We start from the raw sequence: 12,409 nt of genomic DNA, 5'->3' as shown, positions 1-12,409 counted from the left end.
TGTACCTCTGGTGCAAATTACTGACCTCTGTCATCATTTTAGGTGGGGGAACTTGCACAATCGGTGGCTGACTAAATACTTTTTTGCCCCACTGTATATCACGGTCAGCTCTGAGCCCCTTTTTGTTCGAAGCGGTGATGGAATTGCTGAGAGATGAAGCTCAGGCAGGAGTCTGCATACACTATGATGTTCACTGACATTATGATCTGTAATGAGAGGAGGGAGCAGGTGGAGCCTGGAGCAATGGAGGCATGCACTGGAGAGAAGAGGAGGGGAAGTAGGTAGAAGCAAGACAATACGTGTGTGAATGAGAGGAAGAAAGGTGTAACAGTGAAGCTGCAAGGAGTAGAGGTAGTAAAGACGCACAAGTTTAAACATTTGGGTTCAGCCATGCAAAGCAATGGACAGCGCACAATGTCAGGAGTAATTTGTGGCCTGCTATGATGTATGGTTTGGAGACGGTGGTGCTGACAAAATGACAGGAGGTGGAACTGGACATGGCAAAGTTGAAGATGCTAGAATTTTTATTAAGAGTGACAAGATTAGAAATGAGTACATCAGAGGGACAGCTCAGGTTGAGTAGAGACAAGGTTAGAGGTGAGGATGAGATAGTTCAGACATGTTCATAGGAGGGATGGTGGATATATTGGATAAAGTTGAGTATGGAGTTGCCAGGCAGTAGGAAAGAGGAAGACCACAGAAGGGTCATGTATGTAGTGAAGGAGGACATCCAGAGGGTTGGTGTGACGGAGGACGATGCTAGGGATGGGGTGAGATGGAGACAGCTAAAAAAGAAGTTTTCATTTTCATCTGTTTTCATCTTTGTTTGCTACTACATACACTCACTGGGCACTTTATTAGGTACGCCTTTTGCCCTCAGAACTGCCTTAGATCTTCATGCCATAGATTTAACAAGGTGCTGGAAACATTGCTCAGAGATTTGATCCATACTGAGATGATAGCATCACACAGTACCTGCAGATTCATCTGCTACACATCCATGATGTGACATTTCTGTTCCACCACATCCCAAGGGAGCTGGGATTTGAGCATTGTGGTATGGTGCGCTGTCTTCCTGGAAGCAGCCATCACAAGGGTACAAATTTTAGCCCTACAATTTGAATGTTTCAGCATGTAGCATGTTGCTATCATACAATTTTTGTGATCCTTGAATTGTAGCCTCAGTTTCCTGTTCCTAACTGACAGGAATGCCACCTGTAGCCTGTCTATTTCAGAGACGCTCTTCTCCATACTTCGATTGTAACCAGTGGTTATTTGAGTTACTGTTGCCATCCTATCAGCTCAAAGCAGTCTGGCCATTGTCCTCTGAGTTCTGGCATCACCCAGAGATCAGCAGTTTCTTAAATACTCAAACCAGCCCGTCTGTCACCAACAACCATAGGATGTTACTTACATCACCTTTCTTCTCTATTCTGATGCTCAGTTTGAACTTCATCAGGTCATCTTGACCTAAATGCACTAAGTTGCTGCTATTTGATTGGTTGATTAGATATTTGTGTTAATGAGCAGTTGAACAGGTGTACCTAATAGAGTGGCTGGTATTTTCTCACATGCTTAGCCTGTAAATAAAAAATACAACATTTTGTTGCAGCTATGAAGGCAGCTGTTTTGATCCAGCGATGGTACCGGCGCTACATGGCCCGTCTTGAGATGAGACGCAGGTACACTTGGAACATTTTTCAGTCTATTGAATACGCCGGGGAACAAGACCAGCTGCAGGTGTCTCTCATTACAGGCATCTATTTTGCAAATTTCAGAAGTATCATAAAGCTTAAACATGCGTTTCTTTTTGGTTTTTCAGCTCTCTAGTTTCTTCACTTTCATGCTGGACAACTTCACTCAGCTGAATGGGAATGGGCCAGGTTAGGGGAGAGAATTCTCATATCTACAGCGTAAAAGGGTGTATTATTATTATTATCATTATTATTATTATTATTATTATTTTGCATGTCTAAAACTTAGATTTTTGCCTATAATATTTGGAACTGCTGAAGTAATGTTTGCTTCCTTTTGAAATAAAATATAATTTCCTAGTCCTGCTATGTAGACAGGATCTCACTGGGTTTTAATGTATGCAGAAACGACAAACTTATCACACTGTAGCAGCTAAATAAATGTGCCTAATTTTAAGAAACATTCGTTTTCTTATCAGTTGGTGTTTAATGATTGTTCTTTTTAACTTTTCCAACACCCCCATTGTTTAAATTAACACCATTTTGTTTGTTATGCCACTGTACGTTAGATATTTTGATCTAGACGAGGAAACCCATTGCGTATACCCTGTTGCTTAGCAACTACTGTGAATGTGGAGGCCAATGTGTCGGTGTGGTGCACTGAAACAGCTGTGGCTTAAGTGTGTATTGACCCGCTCTTCCAGCTCAAAAGCATAATGTTTCATTGACAAGCTAATCCTCAGGGAAACCCTTTTTTTGCTCATCATCTCCTGAACATCCTCTTCATGGGTTTTACGTTAAGTCTACATAAGGGATGCAAAGAGGCCAGACTCTGCTGTCTCTGTTTACTACGTACAGGATCTGTGTTTTTATATTTGTTTGTCAGGGACACTATAGAGGAAATAACACAATAGGAGAGGGACATGGGCCTCTGGGTAGACATCTGTCCCAGCACTGCTTGTTTGCATAATTTAAAGGCTGTTGGGATTTGTTCTTATATTTGAAACTTCAGTGAGGTCTCAAATATGAGAAGAATATTTAGTATAGTATAGCACCTGTATATGAGATTTTTGTAGTTTAAGACTACAAGAGAGAGGGGGGAAAAAGCAACAATACACTCCCAGTACAGACAAAATAGAAATTGTTGATGATAAGCTTATCATTGATTAAGTCAGAAAAAGAAGAGCTGTGTGGTGGGTGGGTTGCAAAGCAGCTTGCAGATGTGCTGCACCTATAGTCGTGTTAAAAAGCAGGTTAAAAAGCGCCACCTAGAAAACAGTTTGCACTGGGGTGCTTAGAAGGGCATCAGCTAAGCCATCATCTCTCGTGAGCTGGCATTAACAACAGTGGATTTACCAGGATTGATAGCTGAGGTTTTTTAAGCTGTTATATAATTTTTTCATATAACCAAATATTGTGCATTCCTGTTTTGGATTTAAAGGATGTAAAGGTGAGGATAGAGGAAAAGGTACAAGATATATACCATTTACTCATTTTTTTTCTTGACAAAGATAAGATTTCATGTTTGTGGACATCTAGCTTTCATTTTAAATAAATTATATGATATGTAAATTGCGTTTCAGACTTGATCTCCCAGCTGCTGGATCCAGTGGTGGACCCATGGTTAGACAGAGAAACCTGCTACAACCTGATCCATGTTCCAGAGTCCTACACCGGACCTAGACTATCATTTCCTCTCTCCGTCGCTGATACAAATGCGCTCCTGAGTGCGTTTAAGGATCAGCAGGTACCAAATATGAGCCTTTCACTTTGTCTCTTAAACATCTGATTGTCTGGTGGTTTAGATTTGGAGTGCTCACTGCTTTTTTCCACACAGACTCTCCATGCCAGATATGTTCTCCAGCTGCTGTATGAGACCAAAAAGCTCCTCAAACAGATGCCAAACATAGTTCACTTGTCGACATCCTACTACAAAGAGATCACTATATGTGGTGGGTCTCAGTGTCTCTTGTTAATTTAAGGTTCAAAATTTTCAGGACCATAAAAAAAAATTTAAAAAAATATATATTTTAATCTCATTGTAGCATATGCTACACTGCACAGACCAAATAAATGATCTATGTAGTTTTAAATGAGAGATGGTGCCTTGTGGTTGTTTAAAAACAGTTGATTGTATCTTACTGGCAGCAAGGTAAGTCCTACTTATTTGCACACTGATCAGCCACTTGACTCCTCTTGCACAGCTTTCCTCCTCCTACCTTTGCATGTCATTAAACTCAAGAATACTTGAGTAACAAAAATGAAAAAACACACACTCATAAGGCTGAGGTGGAGCAATCCTTATGATTAGGGAGTTTTAGTCCGCTTCTGTAAACCCATAAAGCAACAGGACTTCAGTTTCTTGATTGCAGTGACTTTTTTCTTTTGGTACAGGTGATCTGCACGGGCGACTTGATGACTTACTACTTATATTTTATAAGGTAAGGCTGCCCGTACAACAGCTTTCTTAGGCATCATTTGTGCATCATCTACCTCATAGCAATATCAGATTTCATGTAGATTTTTTTATAAATAAAAGACTGAACCCTCTGCAGTTAAATCCTAAGCAGTCACTATATGTAATTTTTATTTTTTAATAAATTCTTCTGCCCGTCAGAGAGCAAAGAACAACTAACTGACACGCATCAGTCATTTTTTTAGACTGTAGGGTCATTGCAGGGGGGTTTTCTCTGACAACAAACCTCAGATGGTTAAATAAGTAAAAGCTGAAGGTCTGACTGTTTTCATGTTTTGGTTTTTCTCAGAATGGCCTTCCCTCTGCAGAGACACTGTACGTGTTTAATGGGGACTTTGTGGACCGTGGAAAAAAGTCAGTTGAAGTGGTTATCCTGCTGTTTGCCTTCCTTTTGCTTTACCCAGACTACATGCACCTGAACCGAGGAAACCATGAAGACCACATAATGAACCTCAGGCAAGTTTAGAAAAGGGTGAAGTGAAAAATATTTACTTGTCTAGGTTCACCACGAACACCAGGAGAATAGAGTATCGGTTTAAAGGTTTGTGGTTTTCTTTTTTCAGATACGGGTTCACAAAGGAAGTCATGCAGAAGTACAAGGTAAAGTCCAAATACATGCCGTCAGTCTGATTTTATGTCCACAACTCAGTAAGCACTTTGCAGCTTGGTGACTGTCACAGCTGATTGTTATTTTAAATTACTGTTCTCGCCTGTTTGCAGACTCATGGCCGTGAGATCCTTCAGCTGTTTCAGGATGTTTTCAGCCTCCTGCCCATCGCAACAGTTATAGACGGAAAGATTCTGATCGTTCACGGAGGGATTTCAGACCAGACTGACTTAGACTTCCTGAGCTCCATAGAGAGACACAAGGTCAGCGGAAACAATCAGCTTTGGCCACCAGGGGTCAGAAAAAACAACTTTTTACATGCTGACACACTCATACCCACCACACAACAATGTAGCTGTGTGCAGCGTGGAAAAAAGTGGTTTGTAGTTTTATCCGGCAACAGGAGTCAGATTCCTGAGACGCATATCGAGACATGTTGTAGAGTTGGTTCAGCAGCTTCTCGGTAACAGCTGCAAGGCTCAGTTATTGACAAGTTATTAGAGTAGCTTCTTTGTAGGTCTGCTACTGTGTGAATAGGGGTTAAAATGGGATTTGGCAGGTGGGGAGACCCTAAGGTTGGGTGTCGGAGTGCGGTGTGGGGAAAGGCATCACTTTCCCTACTTCTCAGTAGGGGTGGCTGTGGCTCAGGTGGTGAAATGGGACTTTTACACACTGGAAAGGTAGCGGATCGATCCCGGACTCCTCCGGTCTGTGTGCCAAAGCATCCTTAAGCAAGATGCTAAACCCTGAGTAGTGTGATTATGTGTGTGATATGTATGTTAGATATCAGTCACATAAGCTCTAGTTAAATTTTATTTGTATGCTACCTATAATCAGCTGGCCTCTGCTACTGTTCCAATATTCACTGCTCCATGTGGATTTAGCCAACTGAATTCATTAAGATCTAAGCAGATGTTTGTGAGCTGGTTGGCTGATTTCCAACCCCTAGACAACATAAAGCTTGTAAAAAGTAGAAGTTTAAAAAAAGTGGAATTTGGTGAGTGAATCTAATCAGCACCATAAATCTGGTGTCCTTGATGAAACCAAACACTGAAAACAAAAGCAAAGTGTGCTTTGCAGTCCAACATACAGCATCATTGTGAAGTTCACCTGTTTGTGTGTTTGTTAAACTGTTTGAAAAGTTGCATTTGAAATTCCCTGCATGATTACTCTGTTTATGCTCACTCCTCCTCTATAGCGCTGATTAGATTCTGAATTAGGCCATCATGAACGAACTTTATTCACATCTGCGCCTTGAACACATCACAGAGATGAGAGGTAAAACAGGTTGTGTTGATGGTGTAAGCAGACACATTTAATTGCTCATTAATCTAAAGTGCCTCAGTGCCTTTCCAGACACTTCCAGCCCACTTTAACCCCAGTTTGTGGGCTTTTATTATGGTATCAATCTGCATTCACGATTGCTACTCCAAATCCGATTAATGGACTCCTGCTTGATAAAAAAACAAAATATTTAGCCTGACAAATTTTGAAGGTTTCTGTGACATTGCAGTGTTTCACGGTAGGATTAGCTGAATAATGAAGCAGCAAACCGGAGGCCAGGTTTCCAGCAGAAGGGCTAAAAAAGTAGGAAATTCATGCACAGGGATTAAGAGAAACAAATTGTGAGGGTTCACCTTATTTTGCAGGACCCATACAGAGTAGTTTGACTTTGCTTCACTGTTTGATGCTCAGGTGACGTTCACTAAGTTTCAGTTTCACAGAGCTTTTCTTCTGGCGTGTCTCAGACAAATGCTAAAAGATGTTTAAATGCTTCTAATATGGCAACCTTAAACACTCTGTCCTGTACCTATGCTATTTTATTGTTTTATTATTATTTATTATTTATTTTTATTTTGAATGATGGACTCTTGGTTTTGAAAGAAAATGACACAAAAATAAAATTGTATTTGAATAAATTATTGCATTTATTCTCTTAAAATGCAGAAAGCACAGAGCATGAATGGTCATCACAGGTATTTCAGAGAATGCTTTAATATGTATGAAAGTTATCATTAAGGTGGATTTTATTGATTTATTTGTTTATTTTTTACATTAAAATACTCCTTTAGTACTTGCTAAGCACTGCACTAAAGATGTGTGTATACCTTTTTTTTTCACCCTTTTTTTTTATGTTACTTTTCTGTCTTCACGTTTTGCTGTTTGTCAGCACGATGTTTCCACCTCACTGCTACCTCCCATTCCTTCCTCTTGTAGGTGAAATCAGCCCTGAGATTTCCCAGGTGCAGTTTGGAGCACCTGGACATCAGTCAGTCCTGCAGACAGACCAAAAGAACGAGATCCACAGACAGCTCTCGTCCCAGCAGCAGTCGCAGTCAAAACAAGAACCAAAGGACACCCAACACGAGGTGTGACCGCAGCCCACAGACACTTACATGTGTTTTTATGTAGTAAGGTCTGTGTGCAGTTAGCTCCTGTTAACAGCTACAGGGCCTCTTTTCTACCGCCGTTTGTTTTTTCTCTAGGAAGAAGCGATGCAGGCTCAGCAGACAAGACAGCGCCGCCTCCACCTCTTCCTCCTCCTCGTCTTCCTCGTCATCCTCTTCACTCTGCTCTCCTCGAACCCCATCCTGCCTCTCCCCGCATGCTTTTCCATCTTCTCCTTGCATGCCTTACTCTGTTAACGTCCTCCAAGTGCCTTTCCTGGACTCCCTGTCCTCCGTTCCCCTCCCGTCACCTTCGCAGCATGAGCAGGAATGGAAGCAGGTGAGAGGAGCAGAGAACACATTAACACTGTTTAATAATCCGCTCATTTGATGAGCTCCTTCTTTGTCTTGGTCAACACTTTTATCTGCTTTACTCTGGAGCAGATAGTGGATATATTGTGGAGTGACCCTAAAATCCAAGATGGCTGCAGTCCCAACACCTTTAGAGGTGGAGGCTGCTACTTTGGCCCTGACGTCACCCAGAGACTACTGCTCCAACACGGACTCCAGCTGCTCATCCGCTCACATGAGTGCAAACAAGAAGGATACGAGTTCTGTCACAGTGGAAAGGTACACAAGGTGCAATCATTTCATTTAAATGTGTCACTAACACTTTAAAATACGGCCAAGACTAAGGGCTTAATTCCCCTGTAATTAAATGGAATTTCACTGTAATTACAATTACAGTTAAGTGTAGGTACCCTCGGGTAAGAGGATAATAAGTAATATTTTTACACAAATTAAAGAAATAATTATACTCTAAGCAAATATAAGTACTCTTTAAATAATTATAATGAATGTCTAAGTAATTTTAAATAGCGCATGAGGAACTTTAAACTTTGTATAACGTAAGGTATTTTATATTAAAGCAATAATTACAATGTAATTACATTTAAGTAGTGCATAAGTAATTTTAGTAGTGCCTAAATTCTAGATATAGTACAGGAAAGGAGATATAAATTACACTGTATGTTATTTTAAGTACTTCTAAAGTAATGTTGTACTGCATCATTTCTTTAATTTTGCTGAAAAACAAACCATATTTTCCCATCTTACATTGTACAATTTAGGGGAACCAGCCGTGTTATGGAGTGGCTTAACTCTCGCTCCATCATAAGGTCACATAGGCCTGAGAGTTTTCCTTGTAAGTCATTAAGGCGGAACAGTCATTTTATTTATATTGGAAAAGTCAAAGGACAGTTGAATAATAAAGCATTCATCATGAGCATCAACATTATGAATACTGAGTAAAGATGCAACAAGACGAGATTAATCCACTTCATAATACCGCCAACACCATGAAAAATACAACATATTTACAATGTAAGATGAGGAAATATTGTTTGTTTTTCAGATAAATTTAACAGTACTTACATTTGCTTACAGTATAGTAATTTCCTCTGAAGCACTGACTTGTTACCTCTTATTCTAGTGTGCCTACCTTTAGGTATTTGTAGGTAAATATAATTACATTATAATTTCAAAAAGTACATTGAAATTCCAATAAATTAAAAAAGAAATTCTGAAAAATTCTAAAAAATGTTGTTCACTGTCTAAAGGTTTTGCCTTGTTGAGTCTATTTCCATATTGTAGGTGATCACCATCTTCTCTGCGTCCAATTATTACGAGGAGGGAAGCAACCGAGGAGCCTATGTCAAACTGGGACGAGAGCTGGTGCCCCGCTTCTACCAGTACCAAGTCAGCCGGACTACTCGCAAACTTACTCTGACACAGAGGTAACACGGGTGTCTGGTGTGTCTGTGTACTGTGGGGGCGATGAAGCAATGCTCAGAGTAGTAGCACTGAAACTAATCATGACAAAATCTTGTGCATAATTTTATAATTCTATTAAATGTGTAAGAAAGGTTGGTCTAGGTTAACGTTTGTGTCTGCAGAGTGCGAGCCGCTGAGGGCTCTGCTCTCAGAGCCTTAAAGGAGAAGCTGTTCGCTCACCGCTCCGAGCTGATGGCCGGCTTCCAGCAGTACGACCAGAATAACACAGGTGCTCTCTTCTCACTCCATTTTCTTATAAATGTCATGTTTTAATATTCAGGTTTGATTCCCAGGCTGACATGGAGAGTTTTTACATTTGCACACGCCTTGCTTCAGGTCGTGTGTCGGTCTGCGAGTGGGCTCTGGTTCTGGAGTCTGTACTGAGACTGGACCTGCCGTGGAGGACGCTTCGTCCACACTTAGCCCGTCTGGCACCAGATGGCAGCCTGGAGTATCAGTCCTGCTTCGAGGATATGGGACCAGGCATTCCTCTGCCGCAGGTCAGAAACAAAGGGGTACAAAAGAAACACGTACATTCGCTCGAGAAATGACCTTAAAGGGAAAAGGAGATGAAGGAAAACCCTTAAAGGTCACTGTTTTCATCTGAAGTTATACGCTTAATATAAACATCCCTTTGTCTTATTATACAAACATCCAGTCACAAACATCCAGATTATCGAAAGGCTCTTCACAGCATTTTTTTTACATAGCAGTTCTTTCTCATTTGCACTTTTAAAACGAGTCCATTTTACTCCTGATCCTGTTCTTTTGTCTACAATGTCGAACTTGTATCTGCGAGGAGGGATTTTGCCCCTAGTGGTACAGTTACTTCTAGCTTCGCAGTACATATTCCCAGCACTGCTGCTGTTAAACACAGCTGGAAGGACTCCTGATTTTTTATCTTTCAGGTCACTCCAAATTTGGCTGAAACTCTGTTCAGATACAGGACAGACATTGAGATAATATTCAACATCATAGACAAAGATCATTCAGGTAAATAAAAAGCAAAAAATCTTTTTCGAGATAATGTTTCAAATAAGCCAAAACTGACTTGTACGTGAGTGATGTTTGTTTTAACCTGTAGGTCTGATTTCCATTGAGGAGTTTCGTCAAACTTGGCGTCTTTTTAGTGCTCACTTGGGAGTTGCCATCGACGACAGTGCCATTGATGACCTGGCCCGGAGTATTGACTTTAATAAGGATGGCAGTATAGACTTCACTGAGTTCCTAGAGGCATTTAGAGTGGTACACAAACTGGACAGCAAAGATCAGCAACTGCATGAAAAGATGGATGGAGAGAAGAGGACAGGCTGAATACTAAACTGTGGAAGTACCAATGTAGGATACTGTACAGCATATACATCTCAGAATACTTGAAGACAATACCACTGGAAGTGATTAGGTCATGATTCATTAGCAGATTTCTCAATTGTGGTGTGTGGGTTGGGGTTAGGGGTATGGCTCTGGGAATGCCAATATCTAAGGCTGATTTAAATAAAGTGATATATCCCTAATTTTATTATGTCTTTTATTGCACCACCAGCTTTTTAGAGGGGCTGACTGTGGAGAAAAAAAAACGTCTTAACAACTGCTGGCTGTAGTAAAATGAATATTTCAAAGAACAGCACAATAGAGTTAAAAACCTTTACAGTGAGCTGATTTAAAAAAATCAGCTACAAAATCAGAAGAAGCTCTGGAGGCGTTGTGTACTTCAGGCACTGTTTGATTTACTTTTATTCATTTTCTTCCACAGAAATTAAATTGAAAAATATGCTGCGATTGAAAACGATTGTACAGCTGTACCTAATAAAGTTGACTGAATGTAGGTTTACAAGTATTGGTGTAAAAGATGCTTCTTTTTTTTTTTTTTTTTCACAATATAAATATTATTTTTGTGTGTGTGTGAGTGTGGACAGGTGTCTAAGACAGAGTGTATGTTCAACTCTGTTTGGCTCATAGCTGATAGAAAGTTCAGCTGTTGAACTTTAATCCCTGTGCTCAAGAAATACATTTAGAAAGAGGAAGAAGTCCCTGGGATTTTCAAAGTAAAATAAGCCCACTGAATGCACTATGGAAAAATGTCTGAACCTTTCTGTGTTGATTGTTACGTCAATTTAAAATTTCTCTAAAGTACCTAAGTGCTTTGGAGAGAGGCACGTTTACATTCCAGGTCTCCAAAGAACAAAAACAAAATACACAAGAAGCTGAAAGATGTGTTTTGTTATATTAAATAATTATTGTTGAAAGTAAAACCCACTAAAATGTTTTCAGAATTTGCAAATTGATGATGATCATTCATCTCGTAAATCACAACACACTGTTCTTCCCCCACACAAGGTTCTCTTATAAGTTAAAGATCTTGTTATTGGCATTATTGGCTGTTTTTATGTGGTGTGGTATCAATACTAAATTTTTCAGTAACACACAACACTAATTAGAAAGTCTTGATGGTCACTCTAGAGCAGGCCTCAGAGATTTCAAATCTCCACTGATGTATTAATAATACACATTTGACTGGATTGATAATACTCCAGGGACCAGGAGATAAAAGGAACCGAGATGTCTTGACTGTGGTACTTGTGTTACTGCATTAACGTGGACAGATTACAAGCACCTTTACTGGAGAGTTTTGGCTGTGGGTGGGAATGCACAGAAATATATTACTTCTAATTCCTGACCTTGCTCCCTGTCACTTATAGAAAATGGATGTGAACTTGTTGACGTCACCTTTGAAATGTTTTCCTGCGAGTGTCTTAAGGTTTACCAGTGCAGCAGCACTTTAGATTATATTTAGCAAGAAAACTAAAAAGTTGAAAAGAGAGCATGTTGAGTATACCGGAAGGATTTGGGACAAAACATGAAGCTCTGATGGGCGAGTAGTTTGTGTCTCTATGAGGGATTGGAACATTGTTACTGCCTACATGTTTAAATTATTCACTCATGCTCACTGGAATGACACTGGCTCCTGGCTATGTCACAAAATGAAATGCTGAAAGGACCTAGTACCACACCCCAAATTTAAATTAAGACAGATTTAATAGTGTCCACTTGTAATAAATTAGCAGGTCTCATTGTTCACTTTCAAGACTGACAGTTTTCAATATTGTTAGAGTAAGAAAAAAACAGTTGTTTTACTTGCTACAATGTCCTTATTTGTTTGATTAACAGACTACTTTTGGCTGGGCTCCTCAAAAGCAACCTTATAAATTTATGATACGAACATTTTTAAACAATTTGTGTTTCAGTTTTGTTAGTGTGTTTTTTTTCCTAATGGTTATGTTCAATGTTCCCTCTAAGCTGCGCGCGTGCGCAATTGCGCACTACTGGCACGGTCTCTGCGCACAGAAAAACTGTGTTGCGCACACACACAAAAATCTAACCAGAATTGAAATTAAGATTAAAACTTTGCAGT

The 12,409-nt window shown here is 40.0% G+C and overlaps 1 protein-coding gene across 5 annotated transcripts in view; it reads left to right on the top strand.

Annotated features, from left to right (window-relative positions):
• The window catches only part of ppef1 (protein phosphatase, EF-hand calcium binding domain 1), a 14,297-nt gene extending 3,472 nt beyond the window's left edge, over window positions 1-10,825 (top strand). For 4 of the 5 annotated variants that reach the window (XM_005753049.1, XM_005753046.1, XM_005753047.1 and 1 more), the window contains 16 exons: window positions 1,613-1,740; window positions 1,823-1,883; window positions 3,278-3,441; window positions 3,532-3,646; window positions 4,089-4,135; window positions 4,460-4,626; window positions 4,734-4,770; window positions 4,891-5,040; window positions 6,995-7,146; window positions 7,264-7,504; window positions 7,609-7,794; window positions 8,818-8,960; window positions 9,120-9,226; window positions 9,334-9,497; window positions 9,906-9,990; window positions 10,082-10,825. In XM_005753049.1, coding sequence (XP_005753106.1) covers window positions 1,613-1,740; window positions 1,823-1,883; window positions 3,278-3,441; window positions 3,532-3,646; window positions 4,089-4,135; window positions 4,460-4,626; window positions 4,734-4,770; window positions 4,891-5,040; window positions 6,995-7,146; window positions 7,264-7,504; window positions 7,609-7,794; window positions 8,818-8,960; window positions 9,120-9,226; window positions 9,334-9,497; window positions 9,906-9,990; window positions 10,082-10,311 — 2,177 coding nt within the window. In that variant the 3' untranslated portion in view covers window positions 10,312-10,825. The remainder of the gene's footprint in view (window positions 1-1,612; window positions 1,741-1,822; window positions 1,884-3,277; window positions 3,442-3,531; window positions 3,647-4,088; window positions 4,136-4,459; window positions 4,627-4,733; window positions 4,771-4,890; window positions 5,041-6,994; window positions 7,147-7,263; window positions 7,505-7,608; window positions 7,795-8,817; window positions 8,961-9,119; window positions 9,227-9,333; window positions 9,498-9,905; window positions 9,991-10,081) is intronic. The other variant, XM_005753050.1, reaches the window with a different exon arrangement.
• The last annotated feature ends 1,584 nt before the right edge of the window (window positions 10,826-12,409 follow it).

This window comes from Pundamilia nyererei, unplaced genomic scaffold, assembly GCF_000239375.1.
Source record: "Pundamilia nyererei isolate P.nyererei 1_Seehausen unplaced genomic scaffold, PunNye1.0 scaffold00395, whole genome shotgun sequence".
Taxonomy (NCBI): Eukaryota; Metazoa; Chordata; class Actinopteri; order Cichliformes; family Cichlidae; genus Pundamilia; species Pundamilia nyererei.
Note: the sequence above shows the minus strand (reverse complement) of the source record. Positions and strands in the feature narration are given on the sequence as shown.